This window comes from Tribolium madens, unplaced genomic scaffold, assembly GCF_015345945.1.
Source record: "Tribolium madens isolate multiple individuals breed KSU strain unplaced genomic scaffold, Tmad_KSU_1.1 Scaffold_91;HRSCAF=231;Tcas5.2_LG7, whole genome shotgun sequence".
In the NCBI taxonomy this organism is placed as follows: Eukaryota; Metazoa; Arthropoda; class Insecta; order Coleoptera; family Tenebrionidae; genus Tribolium; species Tribolium madens.
This window is the reverse complement of record NW_025401063.1, coordinates 19107815-19133694: the sequence shown is the minus strand read 5'-3', so window position 1 is coordinate 19133694 and position 25880 is coordinate 19107815. Positions and strand designations below refer to the sequence as shown.

Sequence of the window (25880 nt, the reverse complement as noted above, 5' to 3'; positions counted from 1 at the left end):
ATAAGTTGTCGACGAAAATGATGGCGATGTTGGAAAAAATACCGAGCTTCTCGACGAATAGAATGGAGACTGTGCTGTATCTTCAATGCAATTTCTTCTTGAATGTATGGGAGAATACACTGGAGATGACGGAGTATAAAGGGGATAATAAGCTGGAGATTCTGTTCTATATCTTGATTTATTTATATTCCTTGGAAGATATTTGGGAATTGTTGGGGAATAGTCTGGTGACGTTAACATTTCCTCTTGGGAGAATGTTGGGGAATAAACTGGTGAGTATTCAGGAGATAAGTAAGTGTAATCTCTAGGCGAATAACGCGTTGGGGAGGGTGTGGGATAATCGCAAGAAGTGCGTGAAGAAAAAGTATAAGTGGAGGAAGAGCGTGAGTAGTAGGGAGATGGCGGGAGAGAAACTGGAGACGAAGGTCTGCGACTGCGAAGTGATAAAGGACTGTATGGGGGAGACGGGGAGGGAATCGGTAAAATTGGGGAATACTTGGGAGACCAAGAATGCGGGGGAGTGGTCGGGGAGTCTAAACAACTGGGAGAGGGGGATTTGCGGGCGAAGATTGGAGAAGGTATTCGATATGACGGGTGGTAAGGAGGTGGAGACGGACTGTATGGTGTCAGTAAGGGTGAGTCAAGGGGGGAAATTGGACGTTCATATTGAGAATAATATGAATAGTACTTCGATGACCAGGAGTCGTAATAACTCGGTACATTCGAGTCGTAATCTTCTGTCTGAATAAGTGAATACAAATAAAAGGATTATTGCAAGACTGAAGGATGCTTATGACATACCCGTCGATTGTAGTATGAGCAATTTTTTCTTCTGCAACCCATTATCTAATCACCATAACCTTTCTGTTTTATCTAAATCGGGAAATTATTGGAGAAGAAAATCGTGCTCATCCTTCCTGATACGATCTCTGGGCATGCTCACATGGTATTTTGGAAAGGATCAATTATCTCCAAGTTATGTATTCAACTTTTATTGAATAAATTTAACATGTATGACATAATAAAATATATCTATATACAAGAGACTCTCAAATAAAGAAAAAATCATAAACAATTTTTTAAAATACAGTCTTTTACTTACAGTAGTTCTGTCACTATAAAAACTTACTCCAAAGTATAAATAACCCAAACAAATAGCTAAATATAACGTTAAAAAAGTATAAATGACCACTTTAAAATCACTAGTCTTGATCCTGACTAGGACTCGTGGGTGAATAGCTGGGACTCGACGGCGAATACCTCGGTGGTTGAGGTGAATACGCTGGAGAAGCTGGTGAATAACTCGGCGACGTCGGTGTGTAAGTAGGCGAAGTAGGTGAATACTTTGTACTGTGTGGTGAATATTGAGGAGACGTCGGTGAATAACTTGGCGAACTTGGTGAATAATTAGGTGACGACGGTGAGTACCGTGAACTTGCAGCTGGTGTATGTTGTGGACTCGATGGTGAATAATTGGGAGATGTGGGTGAGTAACTCGGAGAAGTGGGAGAATACTGCGGACTTCCACCTGCGAATGAAGGAGACGTCGGAGAATAGCTAGGAGACGTGGGTGAATATTTAGGTGACGACGGAGAGTAACTTGGAGACGCAGGGGAGTACTGTGGTGACGAAGGAGAATAACTCGGAGACGTCGGCGAGTAACTCGGTGAAGCTGGAGTGTATCGTGGAGACGAAGGACTGTAACTCGGACTTGTGGGTGAATAACTCGGACTCGTGGGCGAGTAACTTGGACTCGTGGGCGAGTAACTTGGACTCGTAGGACTGTAACTCGGACTTGTCGGCGAGTAACTTGGAGATGTTGGACTGTAGCTCGGACTTGTAGGCGAGTAACTCGGTGAAGTCGGACTGTAACTCGGACTCGTAGGTGAATAACTCGGAGATGTTGGACTGTAACTTGGCGATGTAGGCGAATAACTTGGACTTGTGGGACTGTAACTCGGACTTGTTGGTGAGTAACTTGGAGATGTTGGCGAGTATGAAGGAGATGTGGGACTGTAGCTGGGACTTGTCGGGGAATAACTTGGAGAAGTGGGGCTGTAATTTGGACTCGTTGGGGAATATCCGGGAGATGTCGGGGAATACCCAGGAGATACGGGTGTCATGGATGGTGACGTCGGTTGGAATGAGGGACTTGAAGGACTGTATGAGGGAGATTGGCCATGAGGTGAGGCCATAAATGGTGACATGGCTGGAGATTGAGGAGTTGGAGACCAAGCGCCGTAGCCAGGGGACATTCCGGAGGCGTCTGAAGCGGCAGAGGGTGAAAATGCTGGTCCTCCAGGTGTCATACCACTTCCCATTAAATCTAATAAAAATGTAAATAGATTAGTAGACCGCCGACTGCAAAAATGCATATTTATCTCATTTTTTATATATCTCTATCTCAATCTTTATAGTAATGGCAAATTTCCAATTTCATACAATACTACGTGTTCAAAATTATTTTTTAATTATTATTTTTTAACTTATGTATTCCAACGCTGAAAGTCAGTAAAAAAAAAAACATATGCGAAAGAATTTTTTCATTGTAAAGGAATAATTTTTTAAATTAATGTTATATTCTTTTACGGTTTGTTTTATTTATTTTTTTTTGATTTGTACTCTATTATTATCACTAAGGCTCGGATTATATGCACGAAAAAATCGTAAAATATGCGCATATATATGCACAAAATATTAAGAAATATGCTCCAATATATGCCAAATATGCATCGATGTGTAAAATTTTGAACAATAAAAAGTCAAACGTTTTTTGCTTAAAGTATTTATTTTTTGAAAAAACTAATTGATGAATTATAAAGTTCTACAAATATGTGATGTTTTATCAAAAATCAAATTTTTCGAAATTTTTATTTTGTTTTTGAGTTTTACAAAAATATTTTTTTTTTAAATGGGAACCCACCAAAAAAAACATTTTTTTCATGAAGGTTATGATCTAAGGGATTAACTATCTACTTTGTATTAAATTATTTTTTTACATGTGTATATCGCAATTTAGACAACAAAAATCAAATAACACAAAAACAAAACAAAATTTTGTTCTTAAAATACGATCATTTTTTATATTACTTTAATTTATATTAATTATTATTTTTTGGAAACAAATGATTTAAAAACAAACCTCTTGGTTCAATACAATTAAAAAAGGAAACACTCAGCAGGGTATTAATTTTTTGAGTTTGGCTTACGAATTATCGGTTATTTTCTCTTTAAAATATTATGTAATCGGATCATTTTTCATAAACTGTCCAATTTTTAACTTGAACTGAAATTTTTAATTTGAAGAAAATATGCACAAATATGCAATATTTCCTAAAATATGCACCAAGTTGCCAAAATATGCAAAATATGCAAAATATGCATTTTTTATTTGGCTTATTTTAATTAAAAATCATTAGATATGCATAGAAAACTTACAATTTTGTTGATATACCTATTAATAACAAATCTGCATTTTGCATATAATCCGAGCTTTAATTATCACTGAGATTGTTTTAAAAAATGAAAATTTCCTCATTATAAAAAGTGAAATCAAAATTACTATTATCGGTAGTTGTCATCATAGCAAGTACTGACCAATATAGGCAAAATAAAAACTTACTATGTGGAGACCAAGCACTGCCCACATAGGGCGTCGCCCCTTGATTCCATGGTGTCATTGCGGCTCCAGGACTCATACTTGGTGTCGCAGCAGATCCGAAGAACATGCCTGATGCCATAATGTCAGCTCCATGAGCTTGCGGTATGGGAATCCCCATCTTACACTTCTCAGCATCAAGTAATAAATCGAAGCAACCAGTACCCATTCGTGGTAATTGACCCATAATGATATTTTCCGATACTCCTCTCATTGGATCGACTTCAGCGTGAGAGGCTGCGTCCATCAAAACATCTACTGTTTCTTCAAAAGAACATCTCATAAGAGCCCCAGTGTCTTGTCTATTAATCCCGTGACGTGTAATGGCCATAAGATGACCTTTTGCAGTCATTACGTCACAAAGCAAGGCAAGGTGGCGATAGTTTACGTATAGACCATAGAATTGAAGAACAGCGTTCATTTCTTTTTCGACTGATTTACGTACGGCTTCTATACCAAGTACAGAGAAAATTTCACAAATGTCGTTAGAAAAGGTTCTAACAGGATCTACGTCTCTTTCAGATAGAACTTTCATCATACTTGTTCCGTCAGTTTCGAGCAACCATTCTGCAATGGCTTTGAATTCTCCAGTTTCTGTGATTACAATTCTCTTCTTTGAATCGTTTTGGGGCAAGTGCATGTAGACTTTTGAGATGGCTTCAATACCTTGCAATGTCATGTCACTCAACATATTAGCTTCAATACACCTCAGAAACATATCGTCGTCCATCTTGTCGACATCCTCATCAGCGCCATCTCCAAATTTACCGTCGTCACTATTCATAATACGGATACGTAACACCAATTTTTCGGCGTTATCATCGTTGAAAATGCAGTTTAAATCGTCTCCAAACCCAGCATTGATTTTTTCAGCGATCTGTTCCATAGTCAGTTTCTTATCAGTCATTCTTTTCCTGTCCAATTCAATACGTAACAGCCAAGGCGAGATCCGAGTCGGATCAAAGTCGGGCATTTCGTAGTAAACATTAACAAACTCTTGATCCTCTGGAATAACGGTATTCTGGGGATCAGGATCGTAATAGATGGCAGTGTTTGCGGTAACTTTTCTTAGCGTTGTATGTTCCAATCTACACAAAACGTTTTTGGCTTTTTCGGCATCTCTGGCCGCAGCACCGGTTAGAAACACTGTCAAAGAAGGCGCTTTCGGTTTTTTCGATATGTTGATGATTTCCTTTAAACGTGGCACACCCAATGTTACGTTCTTTGAAGATACACCAGCAAAGTGGAAAGTGTTGAGTGTCATCTGAGTGGCAGGTTCGCCGAGTGATTGTGCAGCCAAAGCACCGACCATTTCGCCCGGATTGACTTGTGCTTGTTGGAATCGAGTCTCAATCTCACCAATTAGCCATTCAAATGCCTCTGTACTTAATCTAAATTCTTCAGACACACATTTAGTGCAAAGAGTCGATCTGACTAAACATTGGAACAGAAGTGTGGCGTTTTCGTTGGCTTGTTTCGAAAGTCTGTCTTCGCCAGCTACGATGACACATTTATTTAAAAGCTCACGGACTCCTTGAATAACCCTCAAGGGTGATAAATCCGTCGGTGCCCTCTTATTAATATGGAAAATCTTTTGAACGTTCCAGATCATACGTTGCAAGTTGCACGGAAGTACAACCTTAGATTCACCACTGGGGAAAATCTGACGCAAAGCTTCTCTGTCTTTTTGTAGTTGTTCCCATTCGGTTTCCAACTCGGAGATGACTTCACCAGAACCCATCAAATCTTTAATCACTTCTTCAGTGAATACTCGTCTTAAATATCTCTCGTTACTCGGATCAAATCTGAATTTACGTTCAAATGCCTTATTTGACAGTTTCACAGTAGGAAGTGTTTGAAATTCGACCATTTCTCCACAAAGACCGTCTTCTCCATAACGTAACTGGATGAGTTGACCGACTGAGTTACGAACAGTTCCGTCATAATTCACCATTACAGATTCCATAGCCTTGATGAGACGGCGTTGGATGTAACCAGTTTCAGCGGTTTTAACCGCAGTATCGATAAGACCTTCGCGACCTCCCATGGCGTGGAAATAAAATTCGGACGGGGTTAAACCGGCCAGGTATGAATTTTCAACGAAACCACGAGACTCGGGACCGTAGTCGTCTTTGATGAAGTGAGGGAGAGTGCGTTTGCGAAAACCGAAAGGAATTCGTTTACCTTCGACGTTTTGTTGACCTACACAAGCAATAACTTGGGAGATATTAATGTTAGAACCTTTAGAACCAGACACGACCATAGCCTTTAGGTTATTGTATTCAGTTAAAGATTTCTTAGCGGAACCTCCAGTTTTGTCACGAGCATCATTTAGAATCCTGTTGACTTGATTTTCGAATGTTTGTCGTAACGTGTTACCCGGAGTTGGTTCAAGTTCCATATTATGTGCTTTCTGGATAACTTCTATGACATCCTCTTTGGCTTTTTTGATGGCTTTCTGAATCTCTAAGTAGGTTTGTGGATCGGCAATAGTGTCACCAATACCAATACTGTGACCTGTGGAAATATAAGAATGTTTATCACTCATTTTTTAACACAAAAAGTATCTGTACCTTCAAGCAAAAGCCAGTTGTTGACGACAGTCTGAATGTTACCATAAAACCGGCCACAGACCTCGTGTCCCAACTCCAACATACAAATATGAAGCAAAGATCCGGCTGAAGTACCCAATGTCCTCTTACACAAAATCCCCATAACCAACTCTCCATGTTCCACCATAACTTTAGTATCTCCAGGTGAAATCCATTTATTCGGTCCATCATCTTCATCATCTGGATGTGTAGAGTGTGTTCTAATCATGTTAACGTTTCCGGGAATAATCAACGAGAAAATTTGTTTTCCCGTCCATAATGGCTTAGGTTTTAAAATGGCCGGTCTTGGCATTTTGCCATCCCAAATGGGCAAAAACATCAATAAATTCATCATTTGTTCTTTTTCTATAAAAACGTCCCTTTTTGTCATCTTCCTGATAGCCGTGAGTGTGTCCTGTACGATACCCATGACGGGTTTATTTGCTTGTGGAGTAATAATTTGTCTCGGTGTAATATGTAAATTTTCGACTTCGGCCCTCGTCTCCATACTTTGAGGAACATGAAGGTTCATTTCATCGCCGTCAAAATCGGCATTGTAAGGCGAAGTACACGATAAGTTCATGCGGAATGTTGACCAAGGCAATACTTTGACTCTGTGTCCCATCATACTCATTTTGTGTAACGTAGGTTGACGGTTGAAAATGACCAGATCGCCATCTCGGATGTGTCTTTCAACTTTGTAACCGCATTGTAAATGTAAATCAGAAGATTTTGGATGAAATCTTAAATCTATTCTCTCTCCGTTATCGCGGATTATATATTTCGCTCCCGGATATTGCGAATTGCCTCTTTGGACTAGTTCAGACATTTTGTCGAAATTGAACGGCGTTACGATTTCTGGAAATGTTAAATTTTGGGCGATACTACGAGGTACTCCGACTTGATCGATACGCAGATTAGGGTCAGGGGTGATGACGGTACGAGCTGAGAAGTCCACACGTTTACCCATAAGATTACCACGGATACGACCTTCCTTGCCTTTAAGACGAGATTTGATGGCTTTGAGAGGCTTTCCCGATTTCTGCATTGCCCTTAAAAAATTATAATGTAATAATGAAATAAAGTAAGTGTTTATTTATTTACCTAGGCATTCCCGGCATGTCATTATCGACTAATGTTGCCACGTGAAACTGCAACATTTTTATATTTTCTGCGATCACGTGAGCAGCAGCTCCGGCAGCTTCGTTTTTCTGTAGTTCATTATTTGCTTTAATAATATCAGCTAATTTGTGTGTCAAATCATCCTGATTTCGCGCTGAGCCGTACATAACCACAGCTGGGCGTACTGGAAGTGGTGGAACTGGCAACACTGTGACAATCATCCAATCAGGACGCGCGAATTTAGGATCCATACCCAAGATAAAACACTCTTCATCTGCAATAATAAACTGTATTAACAACTATTATCATAATTTTCATTGATTTTACCTGTGATATGTTTTAGTATTTCCCATACTCTTTCTGCTGATAAAGCAATTTTCCTTTCTTGTGAATCTTCGTTTAAATGTTTCCACTCAGCTGTTAAATCAAGTCCTGTTCTTCTGATGTTTGGTTGATAGCGCCCGCAGCCACCATGTCCTTGTTTCTTTGCTAAAAATCAAGATTGATTAAAAAATGAATATAAAGCAAGCAATTTCTACCAACCTTGATTGGGGTCTTCCCCTTCTTTCCCTACATCCATTTCATCACCGCCCTCACAAATGTTTTTCCCTTTACAGAGATCATAAACGAATGCTAATCTTTTTCTAGGTTGTCCTTTTGATTTCATCACAACCTCCTTAATTTTAGGATTATTGGGGCTTACAAGTAATTTACTGCAGTAAAAGCAAACGCATCGAAGCGTTTTTATAGTTTTTGTTATAAAACCAACGTGGAAAACGGGTTTGGCTAAATCAATGTGTCCAAAATGTCCAGGACATTCAGTCATGTTGCCTGCACAAGTCTGGCATCGGGAATGACGATCGATGACGCCCTGTCTTGGGTCCATAAGACCCCCCATTTTAGGACGGCCCGCTTCCATGGTCTCTGGGAAACGGATGCCGCCCTCAGTGACGGACATACGACGCTACGAACAAAAAAAATAATAATTTAAAATTCGCGCCAACTTAGTGATTTTAATTTCTACAGGTTGGTAGTAACAACATTCCATACGTCATGTTTGGGAAAAATTTCGTTAAGTTACATTTTTTTATAATGGTCACAGTTGAATTTTCGTGGATTTGAAACATTATGAAGTGTCTACCACGCATCAAAATCGAATTTTCAGTGGGAACTGTAAATATGAACTTATTTATAAATAAGGTAGGATACAACAGTGATGGTTTCCCAATCATGGATCCAATTTAAGTTTTTGAGGCTTATTTGTTATTTTTGCGAGATAATTTTTATACCAAAATGTACCTGACCATCTAACGAGTCGTTTACTTACTATTTCATCTGGACTTAATATGCCAAACTGCACTCTTTTCACTGTTCTAAGCGGAGCTTTACTGTCACTTGCGGCCATTTTGATGGCGAACGCAAGCCTCCTGTGTTCCTTTCCAGCGTTGCGCTCTATTGTGCGCTGTGGCGGGTTCTCGAAGCAGATTTCCCTCTCTTTATTAATTGCTAACGCATGCGCAAAGAACGACGCCAAACCAGAGGCGGAGATAATAAATTGATATGGGCAAGTCAAGGTTGAACAAATTTACAAGAAATAAATGTTTGGCTTGATTGAAATAGGCGCTATTAGTGTGACGTCAGTAAGGTACGTGACTGTACCTTTGAAGCTAAACAAATAAGCATACTTTGTTAGCAATGCTTTTTTTAAACTTAGGTTTCCTAAAAAGCGGTGTCGTAGTACAGTGCGATCAAAAAGTCAAAAAGCAAGCGTAGAAATTTAAAACGTATGTCTGTGGAAGAAAAAAGGTCACAATGACAAATGAGAAATGTCAAAATATTTGTTATGTAAATTATGACAGGAAACCGTGGTGAACGATTTTTATGAATAAACACCAACAAAATCTCATTTTAGTTTGTTTTGAGACATTTCATAGAATAATTCAATTTAATTAGCTCAATGTTTTAATTTTTATAAAATAATTTTTTGACATCTAGATAACATACGAACTACCATGCAACATACGTCCTCAACTAGAACGCCTAGATACTTGATAGGAAGACTTTTTGATCGGACTGTATCAATTTGATACTATTATGTACAATATCACAACTGCATGTTTAGCTTGAGTACAGTCTCGTCTGTGACTTCACGACTAATAGCGCGTATACGGGCTATTAGAGGTGACGTCACAGACGCGACTGTACTGAAGCTAAACATACAGTGTTGCCAGTTGTGATACTAGAGTACCAAATTGATACCCGATTTTTTTTACTAGATATTTATATTTACTTGCAAACAAATAATAATTTATATTCTCAGGCAAATACACATTATGTGAATGTTAATATATTTTATTTTGTTTTGTTTTGGTACGACCTATCCACTCCTGTCGTTTGCAACATTCTGGCAACGCTGTACACATATTTTTGAAGTACACAGAAAGTGAGGTTAGAACAGATTAAATTACAGAAATGTTGACTACAATTGTTAAAACCATTACGAAACGACACACATTTTTCATAGCAACTATTTCCTTAGAAACAATCTCCCTACACGTCCAGGATTCAAGAAATAAACTTTTATTTGTTTAGCTTCAAAGGTACAGTCACGTACCTTGCTGACGTCACACTAATAGAGCGTATTGTCTTTGTTATTGCGAAATTAGTATTTGTTAAGTTTCAATAAATTTAAAAATTACATGAAAATTACCAACATTAATTGACAATGAAATACAAAATGTCATATCTAAATACAGGTCTCCCACTAGAACTGGCACTGAAAGCACGCCCTTTCCTATCTTCGATCACATCACGATACATGGCGCAGTCAGTAATCTAAATTAAATCGCAGTCAGTAAATTAAACTAAATTAAATTAAAATGGGTGACAATCGAGGAATAGCTCCAATGAGTACCACAGGAAACAACGCGGAAAATTGGAGACTGTGGAAAGCAAGATTTGAAAATTATCTAATAGCAAGTGAAGTTTCCAAAAAAGACCAGGCAACACAGTGCGCTCAACTTCTTCATTACATCGGAGAGGAAGGATTCAAAATTTACACGACCTTCATGTTCGAAGAAGAAGAAAAAAATCAACTGCAGCCACTGTTGGAGAAATTTGAAGCTCATTTTTTGCCTAAGGAAAACCTGTCGTACGAACGTTATAAATTCTTCGCGTACAGACAACAACCACAGCAAAGCTTAGAACAATTTATCACGGAATTGAAAAGCAGGGCGATATATATATATAGATTCTCAATTTGCATTAGTACAGTATAATTACCCAGCTGCAAAACTCACAACCATCTTTATAAACTGTTAATTTTGCTTAACCACTGAATTACACTGTTCGATAACAAGTGGATTCTTGTAAAGCCGCCTTCTAATTTAGTCAATCGGCAGGGCGATGAAATGCAAGTTAGGAGACCTAAAGGAAGAACTCATCAAATCCATGATAATATGTGGGGTTAACAATCCAAACGCCAACTTGATGAGAGAAAAATTGCTACAGCATGACACATTAAGTCTAGACAAAGCAATAGAATTATGCACAATTATAGAAACCTCTAAAGAAAGAAGTGGAGCAATCGAGGCGAGGGAGTCCGAAAGAAGTGTTGGAATGGAAATTGAAGAGGTTCGTGCCAAAAAGACGAGAAAACCTGCACCGACAGTTATAACGACAACGTCAGCGAACGCCGTCGGTGGTAACGTAAATAAAATGATTAATAATTGTAAAAAGTGTGGTACAAATCATGCTATAAATAAATGTCCGGCATTTGGTAAAATCTGTAATTGGTGTAAAAAAAGAAATCATTTTCAGTCAGTTTGTAAAAATAAAAATAGTGTCCATGAAGTTAACGAGTCCGCAATTAAAAATAATTTCTTTGTTGGTTCAATAAAGTTAGGCGAAATACGGCAGAAACAGGAACAATGGTTCACAGAATTGATAATAAAAAATAAGTTTATTAAATTTAAAAAAGACTTAAAAGAATTAGAAATAAATGCTAAAGTATATATGTTCAAACAAAGCCAAATGACGTATGGATTCCTGGAATAATTTTAGAAAAATTCAGAAACAGATGTTACAAGGTAAAAACAAAGAATAATTCAATTCTAGTAAGAAATAGAAAATTTATAAAACCGTTAAGCAATTCTTTGTTTTCACCTCGAGATAGTGTTGTTCGAAGTGAGAAATACACGGAACAACCACTTGGGAAATGTTACATAGAAATAGACGATAATAACACAGATAAGGACATACATAACGATGTCGTCAACAATGAAAGGGAAGAAGAGAGAATAGACAATCCACGTGATAGTGACAGTGAAAATAGTGAAACAAGTGACAGTGAAACAACTGAATCGAGTGAGTACGAAACAACATCAGAAACAGAAAACAGAGAAAATGTTGTTTCGTCATTTGGTCGGCCAATCAAGCGACCTAAAAGATTAAGTTTATAATTCTTGTAGTTAATAATTATTGTAAAAAAGGGGGATGTACAGTTGGTTGCCTATATTGTATTAGCTTGTAAATAAAGTCAGTCTCCCACTAGAACTGGTAGTGCAAGCACGCCCTTTCCCATCCTCGATCACATCACGTTACAACAGGTGTTTCACAGAACTCGCGCCCCATAAAAATGTACTCACAACGAAGCACTTTGCCAACAATTCCATCCATGCAAGACTTAGGATTACCTGAAAACACACTAGAAGAAAATCTTTTGCGACTAGTGCCACTTATCTTTGCTGATTTTATCGAAAATATTGGAAGAAACACAAGCGCAAAGGACGACAATCGAGAAATTGACGAAGCAGTTGCCCTTTTAAATCGTGACCAAGTGGTAGCATATAATGCAATAGTAGCTGCTTTACAAGAGTACGAGTACATTCAAACGGGTAATACTGCAAATATTTTTTTTTTATGTGAATGATCCAGGAGGTATTTATCTTTAGGTATAACGTATCTTTATAACATGTGACAAGAGAACGACCTACATCGCTATGGCGTGGCCTGGAATGGCAGCAACATTTCTAAACCGATATCTACGATGCTTAATGGATAAGAATTGATAAGAATTTTGGGGGCAAAATTTTTGTGTTTGCCATGTGCCATTTCAATATATTCATGACTTTTAAATTGTAATGTTGTATGCTTACTTATCGATTATAGTATTTGATTTCTGTGTAAAAGACGAATCTGTGTAGCAAGTAGATCCTAATGACATGTTTAGAGCTAAAATTCTTCAACATTGCAAACGAAAATCGCTGTAATGCGACATGCGATAGATGGACGAAAAATTTTGAGGCGATGGTATAAAAGTTTCACTTTAAAACATGAAAACTGACAGAATGGCGATTGAAATGGTACAACGTATAATAATCTTAATCTATCCTAAATACTATGTGTTTAATCTATCCTAAATACTCAACGTGTCTTTACCTGTAAAATATGCTGTGCGGTGTAGGTAGTATGTGTGTTGTGCAGAATTGTGAAAAAAGTTGTTGACTGTCACACCTGCTGATTTAGTTATGTACCTGTGTTATTCTCACCTGAGGATGACCACTTTGTGGTTGAAACGCGTTATGTTTAAATAAAAGTTTGGTGTGACGGGCTAATCGTGTTTTTGTTCATTTACCTGTAAGTTAAGGTACTTATTTGATATACACTGTTGCAACAGCGAAAATGAATGATGTTCATTTTGGTGTTACAGAAGATTTAATTGAAATACCTCAACAATATTTGGTTTATAGTCTGGAAGCTCTAATAGAGCATGTGTTTGGGGACATAGATTTTAATGTTATGATCAATTAACTCATCGTGCGGTACTTTGTCCCAAAAATGTATCTGTGCAGTTAGAAAAGTAGTTTCCCATGTTTTTTGTTGCAAACTGTTAGAAGAGGAAACAAGGAAGCTATATCCTAAATTTGTACTATGTTTAAGGTTATTTGTGACTTTTACTGGTAAAGTTTTTGTACCTTTACTGAATAATTATGAAAAACATATAAAAGATCATCGCTAATATTAAATAGACACAAAAAGGGTCAAATTCTTCGACAGATAGAATTTTTGAAACATTTTTTCCATGTTCCTGGTATCTTATCTTACTTGGCATTTTTCTCTGGGGCGCAAGTTCTGAAACATATAGAAGTATGTTATTGAAATGCATTAAGAAAATTTAAACGGTGATAGAACTCATCAAAACAAATTACTTTGCTGTCTACCATTTTTTCGAAAAATGTTTTTAAACCCAGATAAAATTTTAAATAGTTTGAACGTAAATTCTAGTACCCGCCAATGCCTCCCTGCGTACATTAAAAGCGAAAGAAGATAAAAACTTAGATAGCCAAGCAAAAACCAATTTTTTATTCGTAGTAAGTGTGAGTGACATTCCAAGTTACGCACCACACTTGATCAAGGGCACTAACCTTCAAATTAAATGTTCGAAATGACGCCCTCCGTTATCGATGTATGCTTGTGCCCTTCGAGCCATAGTTTTCACCAACATGTCGGAATTTCGTCGAATTGACTCGGCAGCATTATTCACACGAACAGTTAATTCTTCGAAGGTGTTAACTGGAGTCTCATACACAATCTGTTTTAAATGGTCCCATAGAAAAAAGTCAGAAGGATTTAAGTCCGGTGAACGAGCTGGCCATAAAACTGGTCCATTACGACCTATCCACCGATTTTCTAAATTTGAACTTGGCGACCGCGAAATCTCTCCAGCAGCATTCGATAAAGCTTCCCCGTAGATCAGCACCATGTCTGTTAACTCCGGATTAGTGTACTGCACCATTTTTGACGATAATTACGGGAAATTCACTTGCCAATAAATTGTAAACACGGCCGCATGCAGGTGAAGGACGTGACTAAATTGTGTCAGTATGTTTTTGCAAGACCTATCTGCCTGGGTTTTTGCCGTATTTACTTTTTTGCGTACCGTGCCATCCATAAACGATTCGATGACACGGAAATACTGTAAAAATAAATGTAAGTATAAATTTGAGTTTTCGAAAAAATGGTAAATACAGGGTGTTTATGGTCTTGAGGTTAAAATTTAAATGAGAGGATATTTACGGTAGAAGAAAACTAATACGCTATATAATACAAAAATACACGTTGTTAAAGGAAATTATTAATTTTACACTATTTGTTTAAGAACTGCTGCTTCGTCTGCAACAATGGCTATTAGTATCATTACCTTGTGTTTCACCGTATCATAACCGTATATCATAATCACGACAACCAATTTATTAATTTAATATTTTGCCATACATGTTCATAAATTTGGAGAAAAATTAAGAAAAACGAATCAAACCTATTGGAAACCATTTGCTGAAAGAGATTAAACAGAAAATTTTCGAATTTTGATAAAAACTAAAGCAAAAGCAAATCAAAATGATGACAGTGTCAAAACTATAAAGTGACTTTTCTCTTTCATTGTCATGGATACGATTTTTTATCTGTTGCAACAATACAATTTTATCTGAACAAGGAAATAATTCCAGTGACCCTCAAACCGTGTACCAATATTTTGGAGTGAAATAACATTCTTGATAATAACAATTGTGTAAGTTTTTTTCTCGGTTACAGTATTTCTGTACTCTTCTATTACTAGGTCAATTTTCAACTCCAAGACTGTAAACACCCTGTATAGAAGTAATTTGTTTTGATGAGTTTTGTCACCATTTAAAGTTTCTTAACGCATTTCAATAACATACTGTATATTTATGTATTTACTTGTAATTCTAAAATCTACAACTTGAAAAACATGAATTTACTATGTTTTCAAAATTCTGTGGCAATCATTTCCAGGAGGGGAGATATTTATAATTTTACATTATCTGCTAGGTAACTGGACTAGGTAATTTGTCGTCAATTTTTGGCGTTTTCTATCTTAACTTTTCAGAGACAAATTTACATGGGATCTCCAATTTAAAACTACCGGGTGGGCAGATCAAAATAAGGAAATTAAATGCACTTTGAGACAAACTTTGAGATGATTTTTAAATTTTCCTCGTGTAATTTTGTAGTCAATTGTCATCACTCATCAGCGTCAACTAATTCTACAGGGTTATTCACGGGAGGGTTACTTCTGAATTTTTTTTTGCCGCAACCAACAATACCAATCTCACTAACTGCTAAATTAAATATGTTATTTCTTTTAAATTACAAATTAAAGTAAGTTGGATAGATTTGCCAGAAATGTCAGATTGAGAGATAACCTTTATTTAATCAAAATCCAACAAATAAATTAACAAGTTAAGTTAATGTAAAATGTGTTTGAAGTGTCTACCATCGACTTCTAAACATGCGCCTAGTCAGTTGGTAATCGATAACAAAACATGTCGCATCGTTTGAGAGATGATTTTTTTGCTTTAATGTCAAAGAGACAAGACTAATAACAGCTATCGTGGATTTAGTTATAATTATTTTCAAAATTTGAAATCAAGAAATTGTTTCAATATGTATAATGGGTTGCAGCAAAAACAAATTCAGAAATAACCCTCTCGTGACTAACCCTGTATATGTAAAAATAACAATCAGTAATGTCAGATGTCAATCAAAAAAAGTATAACACGCAAGTGTATAATAAATTTTTTATTTATGAAAAGTACAAGTGCATAACACTTATGCAATATTGATCAAAAAGTGATCGGTAGATAATACTGTGTAAAAGTGTTAAAATCAAAACTCCCCTTTTGTAAATCTGCTGCTACCGCATGCCAGACGCTTTCAGTTCCATCAGAGTACTCTGTGTTATAATTCCATGCGACTGGTTATAATTATTATAAGTCGTGTAATCACTCTTCACGTTCGAAAACCTTTTCCTTCCATTTTCCCTCACCTGCCTATCATTTACATGAACTCTGCTACAGTTCAGATTCTTGGGAAATTGAATATTCTGTTTAGTGATCACTTTGGAGTCAGATTTAATCACGGTCACTGCATGATTATTGCTTTTAGCATGATAGTTGATTTTAGGTTCAGATTGCGTTCCGGTGGATTTAGGGTCTTTTAACACGGACTTTACGTAGCTTTTGGTAATCCTAGTCGGCAATTCAGGAGTAAAAGGTTTTATTTTATTACTGGAAGTCTTATTACTTCTGACATGATGCGTAGACATTATCTCGTAAAGCTTATTCCTGTAGTCTTCAACAGACAAACGGACATCGTCATTGAACGGGATTACAATGTCATGTGGTAGCACTATTTCTTGATCGGGGTCGTGAAAAGGTGACACGTAGTCATGTTCCAAAGCTTCTTCAGCAGTCAGTCTTTTATTCGGATTGAACACTAGCAACTTATTTATAAGAGAAATGGACGATCTACACGCATTTTTTCCTAGTAGTGTGATAAGAGGTACTTTCTCGCTCGACGATGCGTTTTTTATCATTGAAATTCCCACTCCAGAAACGCACACTTGGTTGATATCTGAAAAATCGTGATAATAAAAATGAACTAAAGGTGAAAAGTGGTGAAACCTTCTTGGGATGGTGTCGGTATAGTCGCCATGATTTTCTCGACTTGGTTTACGGTTGAAGATCCAGGAAAAATCGGTTTTCCTGCCGTTATCTCCCCCAAGATACATCCAAGACTCCACATATCTATACCCTTAGTGTACCTCCTATTCGCTATGAGGATTTCAGGAGCTCGGTACCACCTTGTTGCCACATAGTCGGTCAAAGTTGGATCAGTTTCGTTCAAACTGCCTTCAGAACCTTGATATAAAGAACGGGCAAGGCCGAAGTCAGCTATTTTGCATCTGGAAACACTTTTAACTTTTTTTATAATTTACGAAAGTGTTACTTACCTGCACATGACATCTAAAAGAATGTTACTCGGTTTGAGATCTCGGTGAATTACATTCCCCGAATGAATGTATTTAACAGCTTTGAATAGTTGGTACATTATGTATTTCTTGTGGATATCCTTCAAAATACCCTTCTTGATGACGTTATGTAGATCAGTTTCCATATACTCAAAACCGAGATATATATCACTGTTATTGGCAGCCCTGCAATTGCATGTGTATGTGCAATCATAAACTTTGAATAATTATTTTTGTTAGAGAACGAGTATTGATCAATCTATTAATCGGTTCTGTAACTATGTCGTGGCACACCGGCCCCTTTCATATTAATAAAAAAGAAAATCTATTACCTATGGATGCTAAACAATTTGACAATATTTGGATGATTCTTGAGCGATTGAAGGAACATAATCTCTCTGAATGTTCTCTGAGCGTCGGTTTGGTTGCGAAAAGCATCGAAAATTTTCTTTACTGCTACGACATCTTTGGTCTTCCGATCTATCGCTTTCCATACTATACCATAGGCCCCCTTTCCCAGTCTCTTCTGTATATCGAAACGTTTCGAGATATGTTCATCTATTTCGAAAATTTTTTCTTTCGGATGTGGCATTTTCTTAAAATACAGAGTTTTTCCTCGAGTTAGAATAACGAAATGGAGTAAAACATTCTTTTAAATCGATGTTAAAAGTGTCACTGTGACGTTGATTATTTCGATGACATGTAAATGTTTAATATTTTTCGTCTTAGATATCCTTGATCCACTTATGACAAATTCGGTTGAAATAATAAATAAACAATTATTTTAGAAAATTAAAGAAAGTAAAGAATTGGACGATTATGACCGAACTGTACACATAAAAATCACAGAATGTTTTATCAATTAAATACTAAATAAAATATAAAACCGGTTTGTTTATTCGTCACATTTTACTTGAAATCGTTGCCGGGGCAACAATCAATCAATCGGTGGCTTCCGGGGAATTTATTACCCAATGAATTTCTCAAGCGACTTCAATTTTAAATTGCCTAGTGACACCTGCCAGACTTATCGCTAGTTCTGCTACTTCCACTACTGAATAACAGATGTCTCGAGCGTCTAAAGTCGTATTTAAAAATACATATTTGAACCAAATTTGAGCTTTGAATGAATATTTCATGCCGCTTTTACTTGAGGCGGACTATATTTGCTGAAATAAAACAGCAACAATGTGAAAATAAGAAGAAGCAACACGACAAAAGTCATAAAAAAATTCGAAAGTGACTCAAAACCTGTGCAAATTTTCATGAAACTGCTGAAAATTTTATTTCAGGGTTGGGAAGAAGTTTGCTTTGAATGCGGCTAGTAATGGGTTACTGGAATTGGGGGTTGCTATGGAGACGTTTTATAAAGGGGTGAATTAAGAAAGTTTATCTTTATTTTGGATGGAACGGCGTTCTGGGTAAAAAGTTTTGATATTGTAGATTGTAGGCTGTGTAAGAAAAATATTAATTTAGTTACGTAGTGTGTTATTTGTATTTTTTTTAATATTACGAATTATAATAAAATGAATGAAATGAAATGATAATAAGAGGAAAAGTTGACTTTTTTAAAATTATAATGTCCACATTTATAATTTTTAAATAATACAGGGGTTTACGGTACTCGAGTTGAAAATTGACCTGGTAATAGAAGAGTGCAGAAATAGTGTTATCGAGAAAAAAACTCACCGAATTGTTATTATTAATAACGTTATTTAACTCCAAAATATTGGTACAAGGTTTGAGGGTCACTGGAAATATTTCTTTGTTAAAATAAAATCACATTGTTGTAATAAATAAGATAAGTCGTATCTACAATAATAATGAAAGAAGAAAGTCGTTTTATAGTTTGACACTGTTATAATTCGAAGTTCTTCACTTCCACCTAAATTATTTTCAATTTGATTTCTTTTTCCTTATTATTTTTCGAAATTTATGGACACAGATGGCAAATAGTAAAATAATAAATTAGTTATGATTATTATTTACTGTGAAACACAAGGTAATTGCAGCAGTTCTCAAACAAATTATATAAAATGATTTTTTTATAACGTTAAGTTTTATTTTATACAGGCTGTTCCGGCTAAACTCCACATTAGAAGTATTGGGAATTCAAACATTCATCTAAAATTTTGATTATAGCCATAATCGCTTAAAAAATATTATTGATAACATTTTGTTTGGCTTATGACTTTTTCTTTTATAAGTATTAATAATGTATTTGTTTATTCCAAATATACTAATAGAAAGTACACCTTTTTCTAGAAATGATGATATGTATTTGATTTAGTTTTTTTTTTATCTTACTTGATATAATAATGGTCATTTGGTGATTTTTTTATTTTATTGGTGAAAAAATTAATAACAAAAATTTATCAGTTAATAAGAGAAAAGATTGTATTATACACAGAAAGAAAAGTTGGCACTATCTGCTCGTGATTTCTTTCTAAAACTCGTGCTATAGTGTAGTATCATACAATAAAATAAATGAATTGGCTTCGAACCGTGAAAGGCCTTATGCAATAAAGAGAGATAACCCAGAGTCATCCAATCCTACCCCCATTTGTATAATGGGGTTAATATTATATTATCATATACACCAGTGCCTTCGTTGACCCCTTGTCACATCTCGAATAATAAGGGTGTAAACATAACATTGTAATACTGACTAGAGTTTTATAGAGCGAATTATTCATAGTTAATCTGGATATAAATCGGGGGCAACAGAGTCCGACAACCAAGCGAAATGTTGAAATATAATGGCCAATCAACGGCCAAAAGATAAATATTTTACAACGAATTTTGGAATAAATACAAAAGATCTAAACTTTTATTGCTCTACCGGTAGCATCGGAAATTATGAGGCTATAAAACGAGAGTGAGCCATAAAAATATAAAATCATTTATACTTTCTTCGTCAGGGTTTACCCTGCTTGTTAGCGGAACTAATACACCACCCAACTTCTCAGAAGTGGAGCCTCTGGAAATGCCTTTTAATAATATTATCTTATTTTATGACACAAGTCTTTATGCTTCTATTTTTTCAATATATTTGTTTTGTAACTTTGATTTTTGTACAACTATTTAATATGTGGTTATTTTTATTTTATTACGAGAAATACAGGATGCGCCAGAACTCGCGCCCTAGAGAAAAATGCTATGTTATGTAAGATACCAAAACATGGAAAAAAATTTGAAAAAATTCTATCTATAAAAATTTCGAAGTTATGACAGTTTAAAATTTGCACTTTGACTCTATTTCTGTTGGAAAAATAATTTTCCAATTTTTTTTTTGCTACAGGCTATTAGAAGAGGAAACAAGAAAGGTCTAAATTATAATTCTGTTTAATGTTATTTGTGGTTTTTATTGGCAAAATTTGTAATTTTATTAAATAATTATAAAAAAACTTATATAAAATCATCAGTATCATTAAATAGACATAAAATATTTCAAATGTCAAAAAATGAATGTCAAAATTTTTTCACAGATAGAATTTTTTAAAGATTTTTTTCATGTTCCTGGTATCTCATCCTACTTGAAATTTTTCTCTGGGTCGCGAGTTCTGTCACACCCTGAAGTTGTGTAGTACCTAGTAGTAGTAGTTCGATTTTTTTTTTATAATAAAGTTAAAAGATTCTTATCTTCTTTGTAGCGTTCTTATGCACAATTTTGCAAACTGTATTTAGAAACTTTACGATTGTAATTTAAGGGTTTCAGTTAGTACTTTTTTATACAGAGTAATTAAAGCTATTAAGACAACAAAAATGTTAAACTATAAAACTTGTGTTGTCTTCAATTTTTTTTCAAAACTAATATTGGATCTGAAATTTTACTAAATTCAGAAATTACTATAAAGAAATTTGTCAAAATTGACAAAGATATGTGTATTTTATGTACTTATAAGTATTATAAAAGACGATGTGACTATTACCGTGAGCGGCAAAATTATAGAATAATCTTATTTAAAGTGAAAATATTTTGTTGTGGCAAAAATGCTTGTCAATTCTATTTTTAAAAAATACACAATTTTCAACGTGATTTAAAATTTCACACTTTCTGGTTTTTGAGTAATGACGTCATCGACATCTTTTTAAAATGAAAACTCCTAATTTTTTTGGCCAATTCGATAGCTCTGTTAAGTGTCAAAATGAGAACACCAATATATGAATGTTGCATAAAGTTTTCGAAAAAAAATCACCAAAAAAGTGAAATAATATCAACAAAAAACAAACATACAAGTTTAAATCAAGATGAGAATTTTGTATTTTTTAAAAAGAATAAATAAGATTATTCCATAATTTTGTCGCTCACTGTATAAAAGCAGGCAGGCTTGGATATAGTAAATTAACATGGGAAATTAGTTTTTATTTTTTCCGGCTGTAGGAGTAACAGAAGTCAAAATCTGATTAATGGAGCCTGTAGTGCTTGCAAAGGGCTATGTTATCGACATTTTTGTCGATTCTCCAATTAACTCCATTTGGACGAAAACGGCTCTAAAAAATCGAAATTTTACTCCAACAGTTAGAAAAAAATAAAAACTAATTTCCCATGTTAATTTCCTAAATTCAAGCCTGCCTAGGACATCCGGTAGATAGAATTTTTTTAACATTTCCTTTTTAACATGTTCTTGGTATCTTACCTTACGTGGCATTTTTCTCTGGGGCTCGAGTTCGGGCGCACCTGTATATTAACGGCCTATAGGTCGTTAAAATTTAATCCATAGATTCACAAAAGAAAATTGTTAAATTTGTATGCTACAAATTTAACATTTTTTATGATGGGAATAATTACTCTCGTAGGAACTTTCATGATGGGTCTTTTGTTTTATTGTTTTATTGTTTGGTACTGTCGATTATAAGTCTATTTTACCTTTATTTTTGCTAAATGATGTTTCTATGCTTAATGTTGTTGGGCCGTAGTTGTTATATGAAGAAAATTCACTCGGAACATTGTCCGTGGTGTATTAACAATTTCCTCTTGTCGGTCTTGTGTAAAAAACTATTTTTGAAACTCCCCTAAGCATGGGCAAAAAAGAAATTTTACTATTAATTTCTGGTAGGAAATGATGTGTTTGGAAAAGTGTATGAAATTGCAAAACACGGTACAAAACTGATTTTTATACAAGCGGTTCCATAAATAATGGATGAAACACTCTGTTTTGACGAGACTGGACATTTCTGGCATTCTCGTCTCCATTATTTTCTTGAAAGAACAATATTGTGACATCTCTTCAATAAATCTGTTCGTTCAGTAGTTTTCCTTTCATAACACGAGTGATTATCATGAAAGTGAAATAGGACAAGGCCAATTTTTTGTAAAAGCGAAACTAGGTGACTACCATAAAGCAAACAAAAGCCCCCATAAACAGAAGCGAAAGCTCCTCGTCCTCGATCAGTTTCGATAATGACCATACGATTCCAAAAACGGTATCGTTTTCTCGTCGAAGCGGAAAAATTCAATAGTCGATAGGAGGGTAGGCGGGGGTGGATTGTCATGTTAGGAGTTAGTGGTGTCGGTGTAGGATATAAAGGAGGTCGGATAAGACTTATTTACAGCTTAATAAGAGAACGCGCTCTGCCACCAATCTGGCGGCTAAATTAACTGATCGCCTCAATTTATTGGGGGTAAATAACGGCCAATAAGTCTATCAAGCTGAACCGTTAACTCGGCTATACAACTCATACAATGAACTGACTTTATTAAACCAAAAATGTCGCCCTGATTGGAATTGACGATAACCGATGACATCACGGAATAAATAATTTTATTAAATTAATTTTCTAATAAAACACTATCTTCTGGAGTTGAATGTGGGAGGAAGCAAGTTGCTTGTTGGTTTATAGGTATTTTGGAATGGCAATATTAGGGGTTGGAGTTGGGGTGGAATCGACCCAACAACGTTTATATGCATGTAATCTAGTTCGTGAAATAAATAGCTGTAATAAATTGTGAGCTGTGCTTCCATCGCATCTGAGCAACAAAACTACGTGGCACCGCCTTTGCTTCTACTTTAATTTAAATTACAAATAGATAAAGTCAAAATTTATGGGTGGAAAAGAAAATAAATAAATATTAGTGTTTAGCGAATCAGTTGTTAATCTATGTAGGTATATAAAAGTGTTCCGTGATTGACTGACAGACAACGCACAGCCTAAACCACTGAAGCTAGAAATATAAAATTTGTCAGATATGTTTCTTAGAAAGTGTAGAGGTCCGCTAAGAAGGGTTAAAAAAGTCAATCTGAAAGAAGGTGAGATGGGGTGTAAACTTTTAAACAAAGTAAACTGTTAAACAAAGATAGAAACAAAAAAAATTGGAAGATATGTTACTTAGCGGTTGTAAAGGTGCACTAAGACGAGATTTTTTTAAAATAATTACTAAAAACTTATTTACTCCCTTAAAAAATGGGGTGAAACGGGGTGTATACGTTTAAACAAAAATAGAAACATGAAATTTTGCAGATATGTTCCTTAAAGAGTGTACAGATGCACTAAGAAAGGATTTTTCGAAAATTAATCTCTACGGGGGTGAAATGGAGTGTAAATATTTAAACGAAGATAGAAACAAAAAATTTAAGGATATGTTTCTTAGCAGTTATAAAAGTGCAGTTAGACGAAGTTTTTAACAAATAATAAATAAAAACTTATTCACCCCCTTAGAAAAAGGAGTGAAACTGGATGTACATATTTAAACGAAAATAAAAACATGAAATTAGAAAGATTTGTTTCTTAGAGCATGTAGATGTCCGCAAAGAAAGAATTTTTCGAAAACCAATTTCTTAGGGGGTGAAATTGGGTGTAAACCTTTAAACGGTGATAAAAACATAAACTTTGGGCAACATATTCCTTAGAGGGTGTACAAGTCCGCTAAAAAAAGATTTTTTGGAAATTAATTTCTAAGGGGGGTGAAATGGGGTGTAAACATTTAAATGAAGGTAAAAATATAAAATTTAAGAAACATATTCCTTAGAGAGTGTATAGAGATCCACCAAGAAAGGATTTTTTGAAAATATATTTATAAGAGGGGTGTCAACAATTAAACGAAGACAGAAACATAAAATTTGAAGGATATGTTCTTTAGCGGTTGTAAAGGGGCACTAAGACTAGATTTTTAAAAATCAGTTTCTAAAGAAGTGAAATAGGATGTACACGTTTAAACGAAGATACAACATGAAATTTGGAAAATAGATAGGGAGTGAAGAAGAAATAAGGTGTAGACATTTAAACTAAAATATATACATGAAATTTGGAATTTTGATTTTTGACGGTGTAGAAGTGCACTTTTTGAAAATGCAACGTGGTGAAATGGGGTGTAAGCGATGGTAACGTAGATTCGTCATTTTCTTAAGAATTGGCTTTCTGCTTCTGCGTTGTTTTGAGTTAATGAATCAAGAAAAAAATAGATAAACAGACTTCACATTTCTTCTTTGAAAAACAACAAAAGTTTATATCTAAAATCTGCGAAGTCACGGGTACAAGTACAGTTAAAAATTCAATTTATAAAGGATAGGATAATTATAAGGATTTACCAAAAAAATTCTTTCCCAGATTTATTTTGAAAAAATTTAATTAGGTAGATATGCAAGTGTAAAGATCCTTTTGTAAATGTTATTGAAAACGAGAAAGTGAAGAAGTGAGATGTTTGTGTTATTTGAGCATATTCTTAGTTGAAACTCATTTGATTTGATATAAGTTTAATAATAATAATAATAATCAAAATGTGTTGTGTTATAATTGTTATGGATTTTTTTTGTCTGACTAACTTACTATGAAAATGTCTTTCATTTTCAAGATTTACAACTCAGTGGATCATATTTCCGTCATATTCCAACATGCAGTAGCCTAAACACACAAAAGCAGAATGAATGATCTTTTAGCAAGAATTCTTTTATTGCAGGTAATATTAAAATGATTAGAGGCGAGACGGAAAGATGAGCCTTACGGAAGCTTAGCAGAAGGCCAGCTCGTTTCGGATAAAAAAAGAGGCTGTTTATTTTACTTAAAAGGACAATATTTTCAAACAGTGTCGACAGTTTTACAACTTAACTGTGTGCAATAATGTCGGCAAAGTAAAACGGTCCGGGACAAACACCGCTCTGACGAGACGAACCCATTTCGTCACACTCGCTGGAAATTGGTCAATAAAAGTCAAAATACTCAAATATTGTGCTTTAATTTGTTACAGTAGCTACTCATCTGTATTGTTGGCGATGCGAGATGTCAACGAAAATTATGGCAATCTGATGAAGCGAGGATTTCAGGGAGCCAGATAATCCCAGAAGTATAAATCAAGCACCTGATGCCCTAGCTTGGAATAAAAGTCGCTCTTTAACTAGATTATCATTCGATAATAAACGGCGAGTAATCTAAAAATGATGAATTTGGTGTAAATAATAAATTATCTTTTTAATAAAACAAAATAAAATTTAATGCTATTTTATAATAAAAACCTGGCATAAGAAGTTATTTTATGGAAATATATCTAGGGTGGGTTTATAGAAGTCGAATTAAATATTTGATTGCAATTCAATTTAATTTGTTACGTGATTGGTTGAATTTTGATGAACAACCAATCAGATTTCAAAAGTTTGAAGTTAATTGTGATTTAACTCACTTTGTGTATCAAATTTAATGGTTAAAAAATATTTGAACAATTAAATATGTAGGTACTTATATA

The 25880-nt window shown here is 35.1% G+C and overlaps 3 protein-coding genes and 1 long non-coding RNA gene across 4 annotated transcripts in view; 2 read left to right on the top strand and 2 right to left on the bottom strand.

The window, feature by feature from the left end:
* Positions 1 to 979: 979 nt before the first annotated feature.
* On the bottom strand, positions 980 to 8864 carry LOC123011626 (DNA-directed RNA polymerase II subunit RPB1). The gene is made up of 7 exons (XM_044409156.1): positions 8699 to 8864; positions 7915 to 8335; positions 7699 to 7860; positions 7354 to 7645; positions 6232 to 7301; positions 3623 to 6175; positions 980 to 2326 (listed from the first exon to the last, which is right to left on the bottom strand). The coding sequence occupies exons 1-7, from the start codon at positions 8774 to 8776 to the stop codon at positions 1203 to 1205; spliced, it is 5700 nt and encodes a 1899-aa protein (XP_044265091.1). The 5' UTR covers positions 8777 to 8864; the 3' UTR covers positions 980 to 1202.
* LOC123011628 (synaptic vesicle glycoprotein 2B-like) overlaps positions 8455 to 25880 on the top strand; it is a 57839-nt gene continuing 40413 nt past the window's right edge. The window contains exon 1 of the mRNA XM_044409162.1: positions 8455 to 8571. Coding sequence (XP_044265097.1) covers positions 8500 to 8571 — 72 coding nt within the window. The 5' untranslated portion in view covers positions 8455 to 8499. The remainder of the gene's footprint in view (positions 8572 to 25880) is intronic.
* Positions 9577 to 12986, top strand: LOC123011631. Its single transcript, XR_006413159.1, has 2 exons — positions 9577 to 12266; positions 12324 to 12986. It is a non-coding gene; the product is annotated as an uncharacterized LOC123011631 (long non-coding RNA).
* Positions 15958 to 18005, bottom strand: LOC123011629 (mitogen-activated protein kinase 15). The gene is made up of 4 exons (XM_044409165.1): positions 17536 to 18005; positions 17186 to 17389; positions 16857 to 17137; positions 15958 to 16806 (listed from the first exon to the last, which is right to left on the bottom strand). The coding sequence occupies exons 1-4, from the start codon at positions 17793 to 17795 to the stop codon at positions 16088 to 16090; spliced, it is 1464 nt and encodes a 487-aa protein (XP_044265100.1). The 5' UTR covers positions 17796 to 18005; the 3' UTR covers positions 15958 to 16087.